This window comes from Rhinoderma darwinii, chromosome 5 (assembly GCF_050947455.1).
Source record: "Rhinoderma darwinii isolate aRhiDar2 chromosome 5, aRhiDar2.hap1, whole genome shotgun sequence".
NCBI classification, from domain to species: Eukaryota; Metazoa; Chordata; class Amphibia; order Anura; family Rhinodermatidae; genus Rhinoderma; species Rhinoderma darwinii.
Window position 1 is genome coordinate 187527121 of NC_134691.1, and position 19601 is coordinate 187546721.

The 19601-nt window shown below is 39.8% G+C and overlaps 1 protein-coding gene across 1 annotated transcript in view; it reads right to left on the bottom strand.

Annotated features, from left to right (window-relative positions):
* LOC142651748 (dynein axonemal heavy chain 5-like) overlaps positions 1-19601 on the bottom strand; it is a 298958-nt gene that overhangs the window by 250472 nt on the left and 28885 nt on the right. Inside the window, exons 8-20 of the mRNA XM_075826792.1 lie at positions 16755-16856; positions 14733-14919; positions 13452-13617; positions 9125-9218; positions 6729-6827; positions 5950-6131; positions 4553-4672; positions 2900-3101; positions 2628-2723; positions 1783-1956; positions 1553-1642; positions 1058-1213; positions 750-889 (exon numbers count right to left, since the gene is read on the bottom strand). Coding sequence (XP_075682907.1) covers positions 750-889; positions 1058-1213; positions 1553-1642; positions 1783-1956; positions 2628-2723; positions 2900-3101; positions 4553-4672; positions 5950-6131; positions 6729-6827; positions 9125-9218; positions 13452-13617; positions 14733-14919; positions 16755-16856 — 1808 coding nt within the window. The remainder of the gene's footprint in view (positions 1-749; positions 890-1057; positions 1214-1552; positions 1643-1782; positions 1957-2627; positions 2724-2899; positions 3102-4552; positions 4673-5949; positions 6132-6728; positions 6828-9124; positions 9219-13451; positions 13618-14732; positions 14920-16754; positions 16857-19601) is intronic.

Here is a 19601-nt window from a genome sequence, read left to right on the forward strand (position 1 = left end):
ATTAGAGTCCATCAAAAAAATGAACACAAGTGGAACACAGGCCAAAGACTATAATAGCAATGGCTTCCTTACTGCAGCTACATTACAGACTGCCAAAGGAATATTGTGAGCCTTAGGCCGGATGCACACGAGCGCGTGCAAAAGGTACATAACAGCTCTGTGTGGCAGCAGCGTATGATGCGCGGCTGCGTGATTTTCGCGCAGCCGCCATCATTATGACACTCTGTTTGTATGTTTGTAAACAGAAAAGCATGTGGTGCTTTTCTGTTTCATTCATAATTTGTCCTGCTGTTGCGCAAATCACGCACGTCACCCGGAAGTGCTTCCCTGTGCTGCGCATGATTTTCACGCACCCATTGACTTCAATGAGTGCGTGATGTGCGGAAAACAAACAAATATAGGACAGGTCGTGAGTTTTACGCAGCAGACACACGCTGCGTGAAAATCACGGCCTGTCTGAACGGCCCCATTGATGAAAATCACGCGCGTAGCACGGACATATTACGCGTTCATTTGAATAAGCCCTTACTCCGAACAGGAACTAATGTGATCGCATACCATTGTGCACAGTGCTGCAGAATAGGTAATTGTTAACTAGTTACATATGAGCGGATGTATTTGTGGAGATATACATGAAAATATTATGATGCGTTTTACTTTTACAAATACATATATAATATGCACACACACATATCGTTTTAGGACTATTTTAGTTTTAAGTACTCACAAACTTTAGAACAAGTACTTACTTTATTTGTTGCATTTTAATCTGCTGCTCTCTAGTGGCAATGCTATGTATTACATCTGGGACTTCAAAACCCATCTTATGAAGGTATTTAGTTTCATATAGAACTTCCAAAACTAAAGGATCCAAGTTAACGTATAGTTCCTACATGTGAATAAAACAGGTATCAATAGTAACTTGAGGTATCAAAATGTTTTAATGCTTCATAAAGCGCATTCAAATAATAAAAACATATTGTAACAAAAGAAATGTTTGAGAAGGGATACACTGGTAAAGAGAAGCAAACACATAAAATTGTGTTATCCTAAATACCTTGGTGTCAGGATGTCTAACCAGCAGCGAGGCATGCAGTCCAGTTTTGGCCATTTCCACACATTTACACCATCCTCTGTAATAGAGAAGCTCAAACTCCATTAGGACGGCAGCCATTTTGTTGTAGCTGCGGATGATTTTTTTCATTTCAATGCCCTAAAGATAGGAAGCAGTTTTATTTATTTTTTATACTACTTGCTCTTATTCTGTAAATTAGAAATATATGGTGAATATATGATAAATACACTTAAAATGAACATAGAGCAGTAAAGCAGCACAGAATAAGTCTTAATATTTGAATTGCAGAGAAATACTATTCAGAGTAAAAATACATTAATTTCTATAATGTAATATTGATAAAATATGGACAGTTTTATTAGTCTACAAGCCGCTGTAAAGTAAGGCCAAAGTTTAGATGCCATGACGCTATATAGCACTAGTGGTGATTTATATTGGTATATAGCTTTAAGATGATGGAAGAAATGTACTACTAACCTGTAAAAGCTCTGTTTTTGTTTTGAGAAATCTCATTGGCTGGTCAATTTTTCTGTAGAGCTGCCGAGCCCACATAATTTTTCCTGTTATCTACGGTTGAAAATAAAGATAAATCTAAACCACCTTCCAAATACTGTAGAAAAAATCTATTTAGTTAAAAGCAAGAGCAAAAAACATCCATTTGTTACTTATGTATGACAGAAAAATTTATGTAGCCCATGTATACTCACCGGAGGAACGTTTCGAGGTGTTGGAGGACTATCTTTATGTTTCTGGTAAAGTTTCCTGACCATATCCAAGTCACGGCTGTATCTCTGTAGGACTACCATATATTTTTCCCCAAAGTCAAGGTGGTCCTTTCCAATTCTCTCAAATTTCACCAAGAGATTCACCATTTGCTCAGTCTTAATTGTCAAAGAAAAAAAATATTTGACATAAATACAAACTTTAGAAACTTTGTTAATGTATTATTCGCGTCGTGTGTCCATGAACAATAGGTCATCGCAATATTGAAAAACAAGAGTCGGTGGGGCAGGTGTCGGGGGAACTGCAGTAAAGTTTGCTTTGGATTGTTGAGTGGTGACGGGTGAAAGCAGTTTTAATCCTGCTCAAGCTATTTGTATAAAAGGTGTGGTAAAGCTAGACACACATAAGATAAAAGTAGGCCAAACATGCCGGTTTGGTGTGCATGGGGGCCTCCCAACTCTTCCCTGAGCGGAGGGTGCATGTTTTTGGCAGAGCCGGAAAAAATTGCTTTTAGCTGAAAGCCATCTCATGTGTTTCGTCTGCTTAACACAGAAAGATTCTGTCTCAAAAATCTCAAGAAATCACATAACTATGAGTTTGCTGTATTCTTTGTTGGTACTATTAGCCAAGAGGCACATTTTTTCTGTGCCGTTTGGGCTAGTTGTACAGCGCTTATGTCATTATAATATCCTGCCCGTAATTAGGACAACATATTACGGTTACAGATCCACTTTAACTAGATCAGATTAGTCATGTAGAATGTTGTCAGGAGTCCCACAAAGTCAGAAGCCTTGCATTCTCTATGTCTTTTAGAATACAGAACACGTACCGTCAATGGCTTTTCAAACCAGGAATCCACAAATCCTTGAAGAGATTGGTAAAGACCTTCTATTTGATTCTTGAATTCCACATAATCCTTATCAAACTAAAATGAATTAAACATAAAATAGTTTTACACAATGTATAATATGCTAGTAAAGTGGAGTTTTTTCATTTTAATCCTTTCTTATCAAGTCATTTAAATCAATTTGCTGAATGTAATTCTAACAATAATAGTCATTATATTATGGAAGTAGCAGTATTTAGGATGGCTCTACTTACTTCTTGTTTTCGATGATCAAGAACGTCATAGGTCTTTGACTTGGTGTTACTAACAATTGTTTGATATCGAATATTGATCTTTTCAATTCCTTCAATTCTAATGTTCTGAAGATCAGCCAGACTTTCCAAAATGTTGCTCATGTCCAATATCTTTTCAAGACGCTTACAGAATGTGTCTAATTTCCCAAATATATAATTTTCACTAGAATTACAGAAAAAAAAAGTAACGATTTATAGGCATATTAAAATGTAATTCTGTATAATTAAGAATTGAATAGCTTTTATAATTCTGAGCAAAATAAGGACATTAATGCCAAAGTAACGAACATGCTAATGGAGGTAATACACTAAATGGGAAATGCTGGTTAACCCCTTGGAGTTACAAACACATGCATTCTTTTCTACCCGCCCCCTAGACCAGCCCATAATGCCACTAGTATGCCAGCCATTGTAACATGGCTCTTTACCAACATTTTAAAGAATGCGCCGTTTCCTTTGTTATCTCAGTTATTCCTACCTACACTATCCCACAATTTGATAACACTTATACTATGCATACAATACACGCACCAAGTAATGAATCCCTTAATCCATTATTCTAACTCAGACCGTCTGGGCCTCCGCAATCCCTAGGCTCCAGGGAACTTGTTTACCGGACTCCGAAAGGAACAGCATTATGAACAGGGCTTTCCCTAGGTTTGACCCATGCAGGCTTCCGTAGTCACCCTTAACAAGAGATTTGGTTTGCTGGTTACCAATGTAATGGGATCGTACTTCCCTTTCAGTACTGAACAAACTCTTTATCATGTAACACCAGCTTTGAATGCCATCCCTGAAGGTTAGAATATGAAGAAACACTTATACAAAAGCAACCAGAACCTCGCGCAAACCAAATCGGGCTCTGTGTTCGCGTCCTTCAGTCACCATGGCAACTATCCTCCAATGCTTTCAAACTACACGAATACTCTATCAACATTCAGGATTGGTATTCTCTCACAGTATAGACGTACAATGAGTTAATTATGTAACACAGTTCCTTTTCCTTTATAGAATTGTTTTAAAGAGAAAATATGTGCATTTTACGGTAGCCTTTGACCCTATTACTGTTTTTCCATTTTTTTGTACTTAAATACGGGTAGTGTCATTTTGCACTATGTAAATGCCTGAGGAAGGCGCTGGTACAGCTCTGAAACGCGTAAAAAAAAAAGGCAAGTCGCTTTTGTGCCTATCTTTTCCTTTGTTTACTCGCTGGGAGAGAGTCTACCTGGACGGACTTGAAGCAAGCATCTTCAACAATTGCACTACACGACTTCTGCGACATTGTGCTCCTGGCACAAGATCCTTAGGTGAACAGAACTCTACTCTTCTGTCCACCAAACCTACTAGGGGACAATGCCCTATGTTGTGCCGTTTTGTGCAATTTTTTGTCTTTAAGTGAATCCTCCATAGCCTTTAAGGTAATTACATGACGTCAACAATGGGGGGCTGATTTTTTTTTACGGATATGGCAGGCTTAGAAAAACTAAAACTAGCTGTTGAGGACAATAACTAAATGGGTGATCCCAACAAATAATCTACATATTGGATTAATATTTGTTCTAAGACTGCATCAATATCATTCACACAAAAAAATCCGATACAAGAAATATTTACCTGAATTCAAACTGTCTCTCATTTGGAGTTTCCTTTAGTTTCTCCTTAACCTTGTGGAAAGAAGCTTGGTACTGTTCATTCAGGTATACACATTCCTGGATCCTCTTCAAAAGCTCTTCCCTAAGAAATTAACAATGTACAGTATACCTCAGATGACTATAACTATGGAATGTGAATACACATACCTTACTAAAGTGAAAATCATTTCATTCATGGCAGTTTAAATCCAAGAGTTCCATAAAAATAAGAGATTGGTGAACCCCAAAAACTAGTTGATGAACATTGTCTAGACCAGTGCTTCTCTAAGTGTGATGCGAGCATCACTGGTGATTTCCCCCCTGGTTTTTGGTGAGACGCGACTTGGTACAGTTTTGACAAAAGTAAATATATGCTTTAAAGACCCTAAACAAGCTGCACCAACCCTTGGTTTATTAATGTAACTGACTTATTTTGTGCTTATTTTAATTTTCTACTGGGTTCAGGAGACAAATGTTAAGATAAATTTAGCTAATTTGTTTACATTTTGCCACGGACAACAACCAATGGTGAGGCCCAGTCCGCACCTTGTTCTGGCTGGTGAGGCCCCAGTATAAAAATATTGAGAAGCTGTGGTCTAGAGATCTTTGAGCATTAAAGTATAGATAATTCTAAGGACACTGCTATATGGGCATCACTATAAGTAGGGATAAATATACTGTATGTACAATTATGAGGCATTTCTACATGAATAGTAGTATAATAATTAGAATAACTATAATAAAGTACAACTATATGTTAAACACTTTGCTAATCTGTGTGGCACACCGACACAACTGTTATGGTGAAAACTTTATGGGTGCTACATGGAATGGTATTGTATTGGAAATAATGTGAATTAGTCCAAGTACTACAAGGTAGTACCCGGGCATACATATCATAGGGGCAGACCATGCCGCTTCTATGGGGCTCGTGGAGAGAGAGGACCTAGTCCTGGTTGGTTCCATTCCCTTTGCTACAGAGTGGTGAAAACTGGTGCAGAACTCCCCCTCAAGATGAAGTGCACTGTTAGCAAGCAAAGGGGTAAGGAATATGCCCAAGGGACATTGAAAGGGCGTGGATGGGGAGACAAACACCAAGCACTTTTGTCCTGAGTGGCACAACCTAGCACCTTAATGGAGGGCTCAATTTGATCTTTGCTCTGGGGCCCGCCTGTCTTCTCTGGATGCCACTGCATGTAGGCACTGCGATTTGAAATTACTGCACCATTTGCCTTTATACAGTTTATAGGGATTAACTATTTTGGCATCACAGCTATATGGGAAATCTATGGGGACATTTAGAATCAAAAGATCAGAAAACAAATTGTAATGATGGGATGTAATTGCTATATATTACTACTTAAAATATCCATACTGTACCTTCCAATATCCCAGATCTTGACAACTCCCTGGTTCAGATAACTCTTGCATGTGGTCACAATTTGATTGGTGACTTTAAGGAAGAGGGATGTCATATGCTCTGAAGTATTATAATACTGGGATGTACTGTAGATCATACGGATGCTGTTCATCAGACTTGGAATGTGTTCTACCATTGTAGCCTGAGCATTTAAAAGCATAAATCAGTTTTAAGGTGCATTGTCAAATGTGCCCTACATTTATAAGACACTTTAACCATTATCAAATTGTGAAAAATCTAACATAGCACGGCCTACTAAAATCAAAACTTTGTTATCCACGGCAGTCTCAATAAAATAAACAAACAGAAAACAAAAATAATTTCTGAAAAACAATTCAGATTTTCAGGCCCTGAAAGAGGTCGAGATTGTTTAGAAAAGAAAAACATCCGAATGGCCGTCGGAAACGTAGATAAGTTGAGTGGATGAGAATAACTCAACATTCATTTTTGATAGATGAAGGCTAATCATAAACAGCAAGGTAAACGTGATAAAGTTCCTATTATAAGGACGCCATGGGGAACACAAAATGACTACCTGCCATCAGCGCAGGCAACCTGTTTTATGACAGACTGTACTGCTCGATAGGGAAAACACAGGCTACCATAAACTATATGCAGAGCTAGGAATTCCTATTGCCAGTGCCACACACTAAATGTAATTTTCAATATCATGCTATCAATTACATAGGAAAAAAATAATTATACAGCGGTCTATACTAATTCAGCCCAAAGTACTTACCGGGGAGGCTTTGCCCAAAGGTCCAAAGAATCTGTCAAGTGTGTACAAATATTTCACATTGTCCTTTGCTTCGTTGGCAGCATTTGTTACATTGCAGTCCTGTCCAAAAGTAATAACAACCAACAATTAGTTTATTTCATTGACAAATAGGAACATAAAATTAATACTGGAATTATTATTGTTTTAATATCTAGCATTATACAATAGCAATTTCCTGTACAGTGGTAAGAATGACACACTGCAATGCAGAAAGTTACCTTCTTGGTAGAAGAAATTGATCGCAGTTTAGCTCCAGGATATAAGTGACTTTCTTACAACATATTTCAACAGTGATACTGGCTATGGCACTTTTATAGACTGGCAGTGGTACAAGTACGATAAACTTAGAGAACCTCTTATTGAGAATAGTCCTGTACAATCAAACATCTAGCACATCCCTTTCTTCAGTTTCAGGGTGCTGATCAGTGGCTATTCATACACATATAGCTTATAGTTATACTTATAGCTAAAATAAAAGCTTTATAAGCAGTCACGAACCGCTGTGAGAGAAGTCTAGGAAAGCGTTCTACTCTACTAGCAATGCACACCATACTGAATACTATTAGAACACCAATACATCCGCTACATATGTGTAGCATGGCTTGCAATAATATTAGTCTCTAGTTCAAGTGTACCTGTAGCCTGATTGGCTGAGCTGCCGAGTGCGTTCCCTTACTTGCCATGCTGCCAAGAATTCTCTTCTGGACTGGCACAGTTTCCTGGCATACATTATAATAATACGGTTAGGTTGAAAAAATTCTCCTTTTTTCCAGGCGCTCCAATGTCAGAGGTTTATCAATGGAAGATATTTACCACAGGCTAAAGATTCACTTGTGGATGGACTTGATAAAAATGTGTTTATTTTCATAAAAGTTGCAACGCGTTTCGACCTAGTGCTTAGCCTGATGAAGACCTTAGCACAAGGTCGAAACGCACTGCAACATTTAGTAAAATAAACACATTTGTATCTAGTTCATGCCCATGTGAATCTTTAGCCTGGGGGAAATATCTTCCATCGAAAAACCACTGACACAGGAGCACCTGAAAAAAACAGCGCATTTTTTCAACCTAACCATATTCTTTAAGACAAGGGAAAAGCTGTGTTAAGCCTATACCCAGTGTCAACTCTTACGGCCAAGCAAACTGTGGATTTTAGAGTCTGAAACTCAAAATGCAACAAAATTGACGATAAATCCGCGCAACCCAAACAGGTGAGCAATCACTCCACTCTCTCTAAGATCTGTTCTATTGAATCTCTACGTTATTGCCTTAGAGGCGCGCTGTCTACCAGTTTTTTCCCTTTTTCCCCCTATATAAGCATATGTTATAAAAAGAAAGTGCCCGCCCCTTCTATGGCCCAGTGGATGAATTTTAACAAGTAAATTAAGGGCAGAAATAAGCCTGTATCTCTTAGAAAAAAAACAAGTAAGTGGCACAATATGAGCACCATTTCATTTGTCTAGCAATGGTGAAAAGAGTGGTACTATTTCTTTTTTGCCAATCTGAAGTAAGAGGTACGCTTTGCAACCTTAGTTGGTTGTCTACATTTACTCTGAAAATAAAAATATTAGATATTTCTAACATATGTATGAAGGTTAACATATAAATTATCTTCAACTTGAGCGCGTGGTAACATATAGTGACTGAAAACAGAGTTGTCTGCTGAAGACAAACTGCCTTGTTAAAAGGGTCTCTCGACGAGGAGTTTTTCACAGGTTGCTTAGCTGCTGGGACTCCCTGCGATCAGCTGTAATCTGTGGAGGAACCCAGCACCAAGTGTTCAGATTTTGTTCAGCATTACATGGTTGTAATTTAAATCAATTGTTTTTCCATTTAAAGGGAAACCTGTTGGTAGCTTTATGCTGCCCACACATTTTAAATGTTGCAGTGTGATGCGAGTGCTGTGAGGAAGGAGCGTGACGTAATCCTGACCTGCCGCTGTCCCCGCCCAGCCGCCGTTGATTGACAGTTTTTTATCCTTCTTACTATAAATAAGGAAAAAGCTGTCAACCAGTGGCAAGAGGCAGGAGGAATGGCAGCTCATAAATACGCCAGACTCCTTCCTCGGAGCACTCGCATCGTGCTGCAACGTTTAAAATATAAGTGCTCCAAAACCACGTAACATTCCCACATAAGTGACAGACCGCTGAACTCACTATACAGAGAGGGCAGCCTAAAGATGCTGACGGGTCCCCTTTAATGCATGGAAGTTCCAGGTCCTCCAGAGAGACAATCATTCTAGCTGCTCTCTGCTCTAGCTAATAATTCTGGGTAAAAATATCTCCTACATTGAATTTTAGTGCAAAATAAATGGCCATTATATAAACAATATATCAGAAAAATAAAAGGTAGGTTACCAGTTCTCTCCATTGCTTTAACATCCTGGACTTTGCAGCTTGTAGGATGCTTAGAACCTTCTTGACTTTAGGGCTTTTAATTTCATCTAAAAGACTTGAGAACAAAAATAAATAAATAAAGTAAATAAATAAATATAGAATATTCAGTTAGGCCCAGAATTATTTGGACAGTGACACAATCTTCATGATTTGGGCTCTGCGTGCCACCACATTGGACTTGAAATGAAACAACTGAGATGCAATTGAAGTCAAGAACGATGCGAGTCTGAAATATTCCTCGCAACTGAGATGCAATAGAACTGTAGACTTTCAGGTTTAATTCAAGGGGTTGAACAAAAATATCCTGTGAAATGTTTAGGCCCCATGCACACAAACGTATTTTTGCGGCCGCAATTCACTCGCAAATCTGCAGGTGAATTGCGGCCCCATTCATTTCAATGGGCCCATGTACACGACCGTGGTTTCCAGGCTCATAGAAATTAATGCACACGGTCATGTGCATGGCCCGCGATTTGCGGGCGGCTCGCGGGTGACACTCCGCGGCCGTCTGAGCTGCAAATCACGCCCATGCACATCACTACGGTCATGTGCATGAGGCCTTAGGAATTGCAACCATTTTTCTACACAGCCTTCTCATTTCAGGGGCTCAAAAGTAATTGGACAAATTAACATTACCATAAATAACATGTATTTTTTTATACTTTGTAGAGAATCCTTTGCAGGCAATGACTGCCTGAAGTCTGGAACCCATGGACATCACCAAACGCTGGGTTTCCTCCTTTGTGATGCTTTGCCAGGCCTTTTCTGCAGCTGTCTTCAGTTGTTGCTTGTTTGTGGGTCTTTCTGCCTTAAGTTTTGTCTTAAGCAAGAGAAATGCATGCTCGATCGGGTTAAGATCAGGAGATTGACTTGGCCATTGCAGAATATTCCACTTCTTTGCCTTAAAGAGGCTCTGTCACCAGATTTTGCAACCCCTATCTGCTATTGCAGCAGATAGGCGCTGCAATGTAGATTACAGTAACGTTTTTATTTTTAAAAAACGAGCATTTTTGGCCAAGTTATGACCATTTTTGTAGTTATGCAAATGAGGCTTGCAAAAGTCCAAGTGGGTGTGTTTAAAAGTAAAAGTCCAAGTGGGCGTGTATTATGTGCGTACATCGGGGCGTTTTTAATACTTTTACTAGCTGGGCGCTCTGAAGAGAAGTATCATCCACTTCTCTTCAGAACGCCCAGCTTCTGGCAGTGCAGATCTGTGACGTCACGTAAGATCGACTTACCTGCAAACGCTGATGCTGCTGCAGAATCAACTGTAGCCTCTGGTGCCGATGTGTCCGACACGATGCAGGACCTGTGAGTGACGTCACAGATCTGCACTGTCAGAAGCTGGGCGTTCTGAAGAGAAGTGGATGATACTTCTCTTCAGAGCGCCCAGCTAGTAAAAGTATTAAAAAACGCCCCGATGTACGCACATAATACACGCCCACTTGGACTTTTACTTTTAAACACACCCACTTGGACTTTTGCAAGCCTCATTTGCATAACTACAAAAATGGTCATAACTTGGCCAAAAATGCTCGTTTTTTAAAAATAAAAACGTTACTGTAATCTACATTGCAGCGCCTATCTGCTGCAATAGCAGATAGGGGTTGCAAAATCTGGTGACAGAGCCTCTTTAACCCCTTAGTGACCAGCCCATTTTAGGCCCTAATGACCAAGCTATTTTTTTTTCGTTTTTCTATAGTCGCTTTCAAAGAGCTATAACTTTTTTATTTTTTCGCTACATAGCTGTATGCGGATTTGTTTTTTGCGGGATTAGTTGTACTTTTTAATGGCACCATTTTGGGGTACATATCTTTTTTTGATTTACTTTTATTAACTTTTTTACGGGGGGAATAGAAAAAAACCTGAAATATCACCATTGTTGTATGCGTTTTAAATTGATTCTGTTCACTGTGCAGTGTAAATAACATGTTACCTTTGTTCTATGGGTCGGTACGATTACGGCGATACCACATATGTATAGGTTTATTTATGTTTTACAACATTTGCACAATAAAAACACTTTTTAACTAAAAATATTTGTCTTTGCGTCGTCAACATCCAAGAGCTGTAATTTTTTTTATTTCTCCGTCAATGTAGTGATTTGTTGGGTTTGTTTTTTGCGGGATGAGATGTCGTTTTGATTGGTACTGTATTGGGGTATATGGGACTTGTTGATTAACTTTTATTATGACTTTTTTGGGGGGGTAATGGAAAAAAATAGCAATTTCGCCATTGTTTTTTGTGGGTTTTTTACGGTGTTCACCTTGCGGTTAAAATCACATATTAACTTTATTGTTTGAGTCATTACGGTCATGGCGATACCATATATGGGTACTTTTATTTAATTTTTTATGGAAAAAAATAGGTTTTTTTTACTGTAATCTTTATTAATAAATTTTATTTCACATTACTTACTTATTTTTTTAGTCCCACTAGGGGACTTCACTATGCGATCTTTAGATCACTGCTATAATGCTTTGGTATACTCAGTGTAAATCTGACAGGCAATTTATTAGGTCGTCATATGTCCTGGGCAGACCTGGGGGCTTTTATCAGCCCCCCAGCTGCCGTGGCACCCCAGCGGAGCCCCGCAATTGCATTTGCGGGCCGCCGATGGATTAGAGTGGGAGCTCCCTTCCTCTGTAAACAAGTTAAATGCCGCGGTCGCTATTGACCGCAGCATTTAACGGGTTAAACAGCCGCGATCTAAGTAAACGTCATCAGACAGCCGAGCCCCGGCTCCAGCCTGCACGGGACACCCATGCAGGACTTAGACTGGGCCGCCGTGAAAAGGCGACGGCCTAGCCTAAGGCCCCTTAGTGACCGCTGTGAAAAGGGGTATTGGTGGTCACTAAGGAGTTAAAAAAAACTCCTGGGTTGCTTTCGCAGTATGTTTTGGGTCATTGTCCGTCTGTACTCTGAAGCGACGTCCAATCAACCTTGCTGCATTTGGTTGAATCTGAGCAGAAAGTATATCCCTGAACACTTCAGAATTCATCCGGCTGCTTCTGTCTTCAGTCACATCATCAATAAACACTAGTGACCCAGTGCCTTTGGCAGCCATGCATGCCCATGCCATCACACTGCCTCCACCATGTTTTACAGAAGATGCAAAGATGCAAAGTTGCCGTTCCAAGCCTTCTCCATACTTTCTTCCTCCCATCATTCTGGCACAGGTTGATCTTAGTTTCATCTGTCCAAAGAATGCTGTTCCAGAACTGGGCGACTTCTTTAATTCCTAAACCATTCCTCAAATTAGGATGTGAATACCCTCAAATTAAAGATGAGAGTCTGCACTTTAAGCCCATATTGATTATATAACTGTAAATTCAATATGTTTTGGTAAACAGCTAAAAGGCCAAAACTTGTGTCACTGTCCAAATAATTCTGGATCTAACTGTACATAAATTCTCCATAAATGTGCATGTGCGTGGCTCTATCCATTGGTTCCTCTGGGAGTTACGGAAACAGCCAAGCCTGCTTGTGCAGTCACCTCTCCATTCATTCTCAGCCTGGATACCTCACCAGGCAGGTCAAGTGATCCACGTTCTGGAGAAAGTTGTGTGTACCAGAGCTGGGACCCTAATCAATCGGACGTTTGTGGCATATCTTGTAGATATAGTGGGAATACCCCTTTAAGGTAATTATCCACCTTTGAATGCCATTTATTTATTTTTAAATCAATATAGGTTACAAATTCTGTGCTAATGATATATCTTTATAGAAGTTGACATAGATGTAAAACATAATATGCTGACTACCTGCAGCCACCACTAGAGATAGCCAAAGAGTTAACTGCAAACAGTTATTCATTATACACAATAATTAGACAGCATGTAGCACACCCCCAAGCCCCCTCTAGTGGTGGCTGCAGGAAGCAAGCGGCTTGTTTTTTAAATCGAATTCAGTCTATAAAGGGTATTTTGAGCTCTTAATGCCCAACTGTTAACAGAGTCAAGTTGCTACAGTTTTTTCTTCCATTAATAAAATATTTTAAATATATCCAAAGGCAAATTCTCCTGGGCTTCAATGCAAAATCTCTAATAGCCTACCATGTGGCATTATAATAATAGGGGGCCTTTTTATGTGGTTTTGGAACAGGGCATCAGCACTGCTACCTCTGCATCTACTATAGTTATACAAAGTGGCAAATTTGCCTATACATTAAAATATATATATATATATATATATATATATATATATATATATATATATATATGTACACACACACACACACACACACACACACCGCACGTGAAGATTTTTATTATAGATTTTTTTAAACCTGTTGAAGGATGACATCCGTGACTTCCAATGCTCCAGCTCAGCAGAGGGTCCAATGTCATCAGCTTCTTTCCTCATCTGCTCACTTTCGGCAAGAACCTGTTCAATCTGCTTAATCCAGACAGAGAGCATTCCCTCCATCTTCTCAATCACTTCACTGTTACCTCCTGGAAAATATCCCAATTCATTTTAATACAATTTAACACAATTTGATCTATGCCTCAGATGATTAGACTTATTTATATGCCCACAATTTAATGGCATCTGCGCTATGGATACGTGTGTTATGCATATCATTGTGTTCTACACAGAGAAATACAGATAAGAATTTTATTATTTTATTATAGTCGTTGTTGTAGTGGTCCTACTACTTGTGATACCTGTATTTTCCAGCTGGCTCAAAATTAGTTACCGTTTAAAGAGTGCAATGTATGTAAAATGCAGATAATACACCATATGGATTAACATTTTAGTTTTAGGAAGAACATTTCAGCAGGCCAGAATCAGTTTAGATTATGGCAAATGTCATATAAAAAAATAATAATTTGATGCAATATGACATAAATAGCCACCTATACTGTCATTCAGGGTACCAAAGAACGTAAGCTCTGGGCACCTGACTCCTAAAGTTTGCTATCGGGATATAACCGCACAATTGCCAACAGCTATCTTCCCCAAGTCCACTATTAACATGTCTCTTACCAAACTGTAGATCTATAGATCACTGAGGAAGCAATAGAATTGGAAGGGTTAACGTGTCCTATCCCTCCCTACCAAAACCAGGCTGTCCCCACAGATATGACATTGTTGGCAGATCCCACTGAATAAGGAATGAGCTGCCGACAAAGATATAGTGTCTCAAACCATATAAAATGTAAGGGCTCTATTTGTTCCTTAGGATTCGGGGCTGAAGGTTAGGCTATGTTCACATCTGCGTCAGGGCTCCGTTCCGACGTTCCGTCTAAGCTATCCGTCAGAATGGAGCCCTGACTGCCACAAACGGAAACCATAGGTATCCGTTTCCATCACCATTGATTTCAATGGTGACGGTTCCGGTGCCAATAGTTTCCGTTTGTCTCCGTTGTGCAAGGGTTCCATTGTTTTGACGGAATCAATAGCGTAGTCGACTACGGTATTGATTCCGTCAAAACTACGGAATTCTGATGGAAAACTGGACCCTGACGCAGATGTGAATGAAGCCTTAGTGTCATGTGACCCCTTTCAGTTCTGCCAATTATGTCTGTAGCCCATCAAGTACTAGACATTCAAAATAAAACCATACCTGCCGCTATAAAGTCTGACGGACCCTGCAGGCTATCCAGGAGGTTGCTGTTGTCTACTTTTTTAAGTTCAATTTTTCCATCCAGATTATTTTTTGCTGATGACAAAGTTGCAACAAACTTATCCAGAGAATCTAAGAACTCCTGAATTTGGGAATTTTGTAGACCATCCTTCACAGCCCCCCAGTTCTAAACAAATATTACAATAAAATGAGAGACATTTAATATGATATAAAAATAAAATACGTACATAGCACCTATAGTGCAACTGAACATGTAAGCAGTCCAATAAAAAGACTGCCTTTAATACTGGAGTCATGTGCAGGTAGCCTGATCTTATGATGCTTCCCGAAATATGGACAACTCCTTTACATTTTCCCCATTAGGGCATATAGATTTTATAGAGGGGGTCACCCACTCGGGCCACCCTCTATTTGCTAGAGTGGAGAGCCTCTGGAAAGGGCAGTTCTCACTCTAGAGGACTCGGCATGATTAAATATCACATAGTTGGCCATTCAGTTGAATATATCGCCTCACGTTAGCTTCTCCAGAACTTACAGATCATCACTTGGGATTTCAGCAGCCAGAACCGCAGCCATTCAGTTGACACCAGTGGCGGATCCCCATAAGACCGTTATGGGTGGCCACCGGGGCCCAAAGACCACATCGTAGTTTTGTCAATGTTTTTGCCGTGAATCACGGCAAAAACCGCAACAAAACTGAAGGCCCTGGACTCAATTGTATATCGATACAATTGACATTGCTGGCAAGGTAAGGGAACCATCGATTCCCTTACCTGCAATTCTGCTCTTTTTGGGATGCAGGCGGCGCAATGACGTCACAGCTCCGCTTGCGTCGCCATGCTGGATGTGGCTTGGTCAAAGGAGAAGAGAACGGTGCTGGAACAGGGACAGGTAAGTGTGGCACTATCTACAGGGGGTTGACACATTCTGCAGGGAGCTGTGTGTCGTATCTACAGGGGGGTGGCGCTATCTACAGTGGGGGAGGCACTATCTGCAGGTGGCGCTATCTACAGGGCTGTGTGTAATGCTATTTACAGGGGTGGTGTGTGTCACTTTCTATAGTGGACTGTGTGTGGCACTATCTACAGGGGGGTGTGATGCTATCTACAGGGGGGGTGTGGCACATTCTACAGGGAGCTATTTGTGGCGCTATCTACAGGGGGCACTGTGTATGTAGGTCTTTACTTTACAGTGTTTAATACAATTATATTCACAGGCACAGTTTTTGGTACTATTTTATTCAGGGGTGCAGTGTATGGTTATTATTATATTTAGGGGCACAGTGTGTGGCATCATGAGAATTCTATCTTCTTTTATAGGTGTGGAAATGTTGGAAAAGTGACAAGCTGAAGACATCTGAGTGGCAAATTCTGCAGAAATGGGGCGTGTCCGGGAGAAGTCGTCATGAGGTCTGGACCGGATGGAGAAGAAAAATAGGGAAAATAACTACTAGAATCTGAGAAGACGTCACCTGTGAGTCACTGGATTTAGAGAATCTGTCCCCTGATATTTTTATTATAGAAAATCCTTGTATTTCACAAAAAGACATTGTGCAGTCCAGGACTGATAGACAAATGGGTGTTACCATTCCCCTTTCCAAGAGGATGTGTCCCTGCACAGTGTGATACTGTCAGCGATGGTTGGAGACGGTCAGTATGTAGGGACACAGCCCTTTGACAAGGGGAATCGTAACACCCATTTGTTAATGCTTGCACAAAAATGTAGTGTTAACAATAGTTACTGCACGGCAGAGTGGTGGTGGAGAAGGGGGGCCCCAAGTTTGGGTAAGAGCCTAGGGCCTATTGTCTACTTAATCCGCCACTGGTTGACACAACCACTTTAATTGTTATGACTTCTTACATCTCTACAGCTATCCATAATGAAAAAAAATAACACAATATATGCTAAATCGTGAAGGATCCAAGTACTCTGTACTCAACAATAATCTATCAAATACAGTATGAACACTCAGAGTTCGGATAGATCACAGCATTAACTCACCTCTTGACACTTAAGTGCTGGCACCAAAACCTGAGCAAGCAAGATCTCTAGGCCTTGGAGAATGTTGCCATTTGTACATTCAAACATGCTGAAGTTCACCTCCTATAAGAAATGTGATATCAGTTACTACTGTATTCACCTATACCAATATAAAGTGCAGTAAGATGTAGAGTTTATAAATACAATTCAATTCCAAAATTCAAATTTTTATAGATTTTTCCTAAATTCATACTGAGTCAATTCGTCAAATTTTCACAGAATTGAATGGTTACACAAATCTGATTCCTTCACACTCTGGGTCACATCAAACATTCTCCCAAATATGGGTAAGTGCATCAGTTAGGCTTGATTAGGCATACATTACACATTTAATGCACTAGTCACTTTAAACAAAAATAAGCCTTTACATTGAGCTTCCTACATTTTGTTTTTGTGCTATTCCTAATTAAAGCCTATTTATACAGATGTATCCTGTATTGGAATCTACATTAATCTAGATATTTATACTATATATCATTTGTATGTACTCAATTTGATTGATGTATCTATTGGTGATCCAGATATGGACTTGTTTTAGATTCTCTATTATTGTATTTTTCTGATGTTATTAATAAAGATTGTCGATGTTTCAATTTGATAATTATGGACTCTTGTGTTCTCTAGTTTATAATATCTATTGTTAGAGTCCTTATCTCCAATTAACTTGATTGGGTGGTTGAGATTTGTTTCCCATCCTTACAGTCATATGTCCTGTGAGACTTCTTGTCTAACAAATCTGATTAAAGCCTCCTTCACACAAAGTTTAACTGTACCACTATAGTGCAGGAGAATGTATGCGTGACATGTTTGATTTTCGTCTCTTTTTTGCTGTGATTACTTAGGCTGAAACAAAAAACACCATGCGTCAACAGTGTCAACAGCCCTTATGTAACTGTAAGAAACAAAGGAAAGCAGGATTTACATACTACCAAGCCTCAATATCCCCTCCGTGCCCTCAACAATTCAGCCTTGACCTGAAGAGTATTCTGAGAAAGAGAAATTTCTGCCCGAAAACCCCATTTATGGGGCAATTAAAAAGGGAAGAGGGACAGAACAGATTGGCGTCTAGGGGCGCGGGGGTCAAAGAGGCATACAAGACTCCACCGAAAACACTGAGGGTATGTTCACACGCTTAACAAAAAACGTCTGAAAATACGGAGATGTTTTCAAGGGAATACAGCTCCTGATTTTCAGACGTTTTTTGAGCAACTCCCGTTTTTCGCGGCGTTTTTCGCTGCATTTTTATGGCCGTTTTTGGAGCTGTAGAGTCTGAAAAAAATGGCTCCAAAAACATCCCAAGTAGTGTCCTGCACTTCTTTTGACGAGCCGTCATTTTACGCGCCGTATTTTGACAACGACACGTAAAATGACAGCTCGTCTGCACAGAACATGGTAAGACCCATTGCAAGCAATGGGCAGATGTTTGCCGTCGTATTGGAGCCGTCTTTTCAGGTGTAATTCGAGGCATAAAACGCCTCCTTTACGTCTGAAAAGAGGTCATGTGAACCCAGCCTTAGGGTATGTTCACACGATTAACAAAATACGTCTGAAGATACGGAGCTGTTTTCAAGGGAAAACAGCACCTGATTTTCAGAAGTTTTTTGAGCAACTCGCATTTTACACTGCGTTTTTTCAGCCGTTTTTGGAGCGGTTTTCAATAGAGTCTATGAGAAAACGGCTCCAAAAACGTCCCAAGAAGTGTCCTGCACTTCTTTTGACGAGCCGTCATTTTACGCGCTGTATTTTGACAGCGACGCGTAAAATGACAGCTCGTCTGGACAGAACATCGTAAGACCCATTGCAAGCAATGGACAGAGGTTTGCCGATGTATTGGAGCCGTCTTTTCAGGCATAATTTGAGGCGTAAAACGCTTCCATTACGTCTGAAAAGAGGTCGTGTGAACCCAGCCTTAGTGTTAGGCAAAGTGTTCATGAAGCCACTCTACAATGCCATGGATATTCCCATTAACACCCCAGCACAATGTTCAATATTAACATTTAAGCAATCCTTGGGCGAGAATCACACACACACAGTTTTGAAGCAGGTATTTGTGGCAGTTTTAGGCTCAGTTTTTTCAGCCAAACACAAAAGTGGACAGCAAAGAAAGTAGATGCATCAGTCTTTCCTTTATACCTTTCCTTCCTTTTGGATCCACTTTTGGCTTTGGCTAAAAAGACTGAGCCAAAACTGCCACAAAGACTGCATCAAAACTGTGTGTGTGATCCTGGCCTTACTGCCTTATTTCTTGAGATCTAACTCCTAAACTGAGTATTTTTAGAGCTTGTCAAATTATTTAGCGGACAATAGTGAAAGTTTGTTGTTTTGGTGAGCCCAGAAATTACTATGGGCAGTCTTGGTTGTATTGAACTGAGAATGTGTTTGTTAAATACACTGTGGTTCAGAGAATAAAAAATAGTGCATTGCATTGTATGTCTCTGTACTATGTACTAAACTCTCCTTTGGAAAGCTGCAGCACTTTTCTTATTAAGAGACATCTGTCATTTCTGGCTGGGTACTTGAGCCTTCACCATCTGTCACTCAGAGATAATATAGATGATAGCCAACAGAGCCCCTAAATAATTCTTCACGGAATGAAAAAAGGCTGACGGTTTATCAATACATAACTCATCTATAGAATATACACTCCATTATTTCTGAATGAATTTATTTATCACCAAAATACTGTATTGTGCTCTACAGAACAGAAGTATTTGCTCTACTATGTCCTTTCTACCAAGGGAACTGACAATCGAAAACTATTCCCACATTGGCCACTTTTAGATAAATTTTTCAAGAAAGCAGTTATTT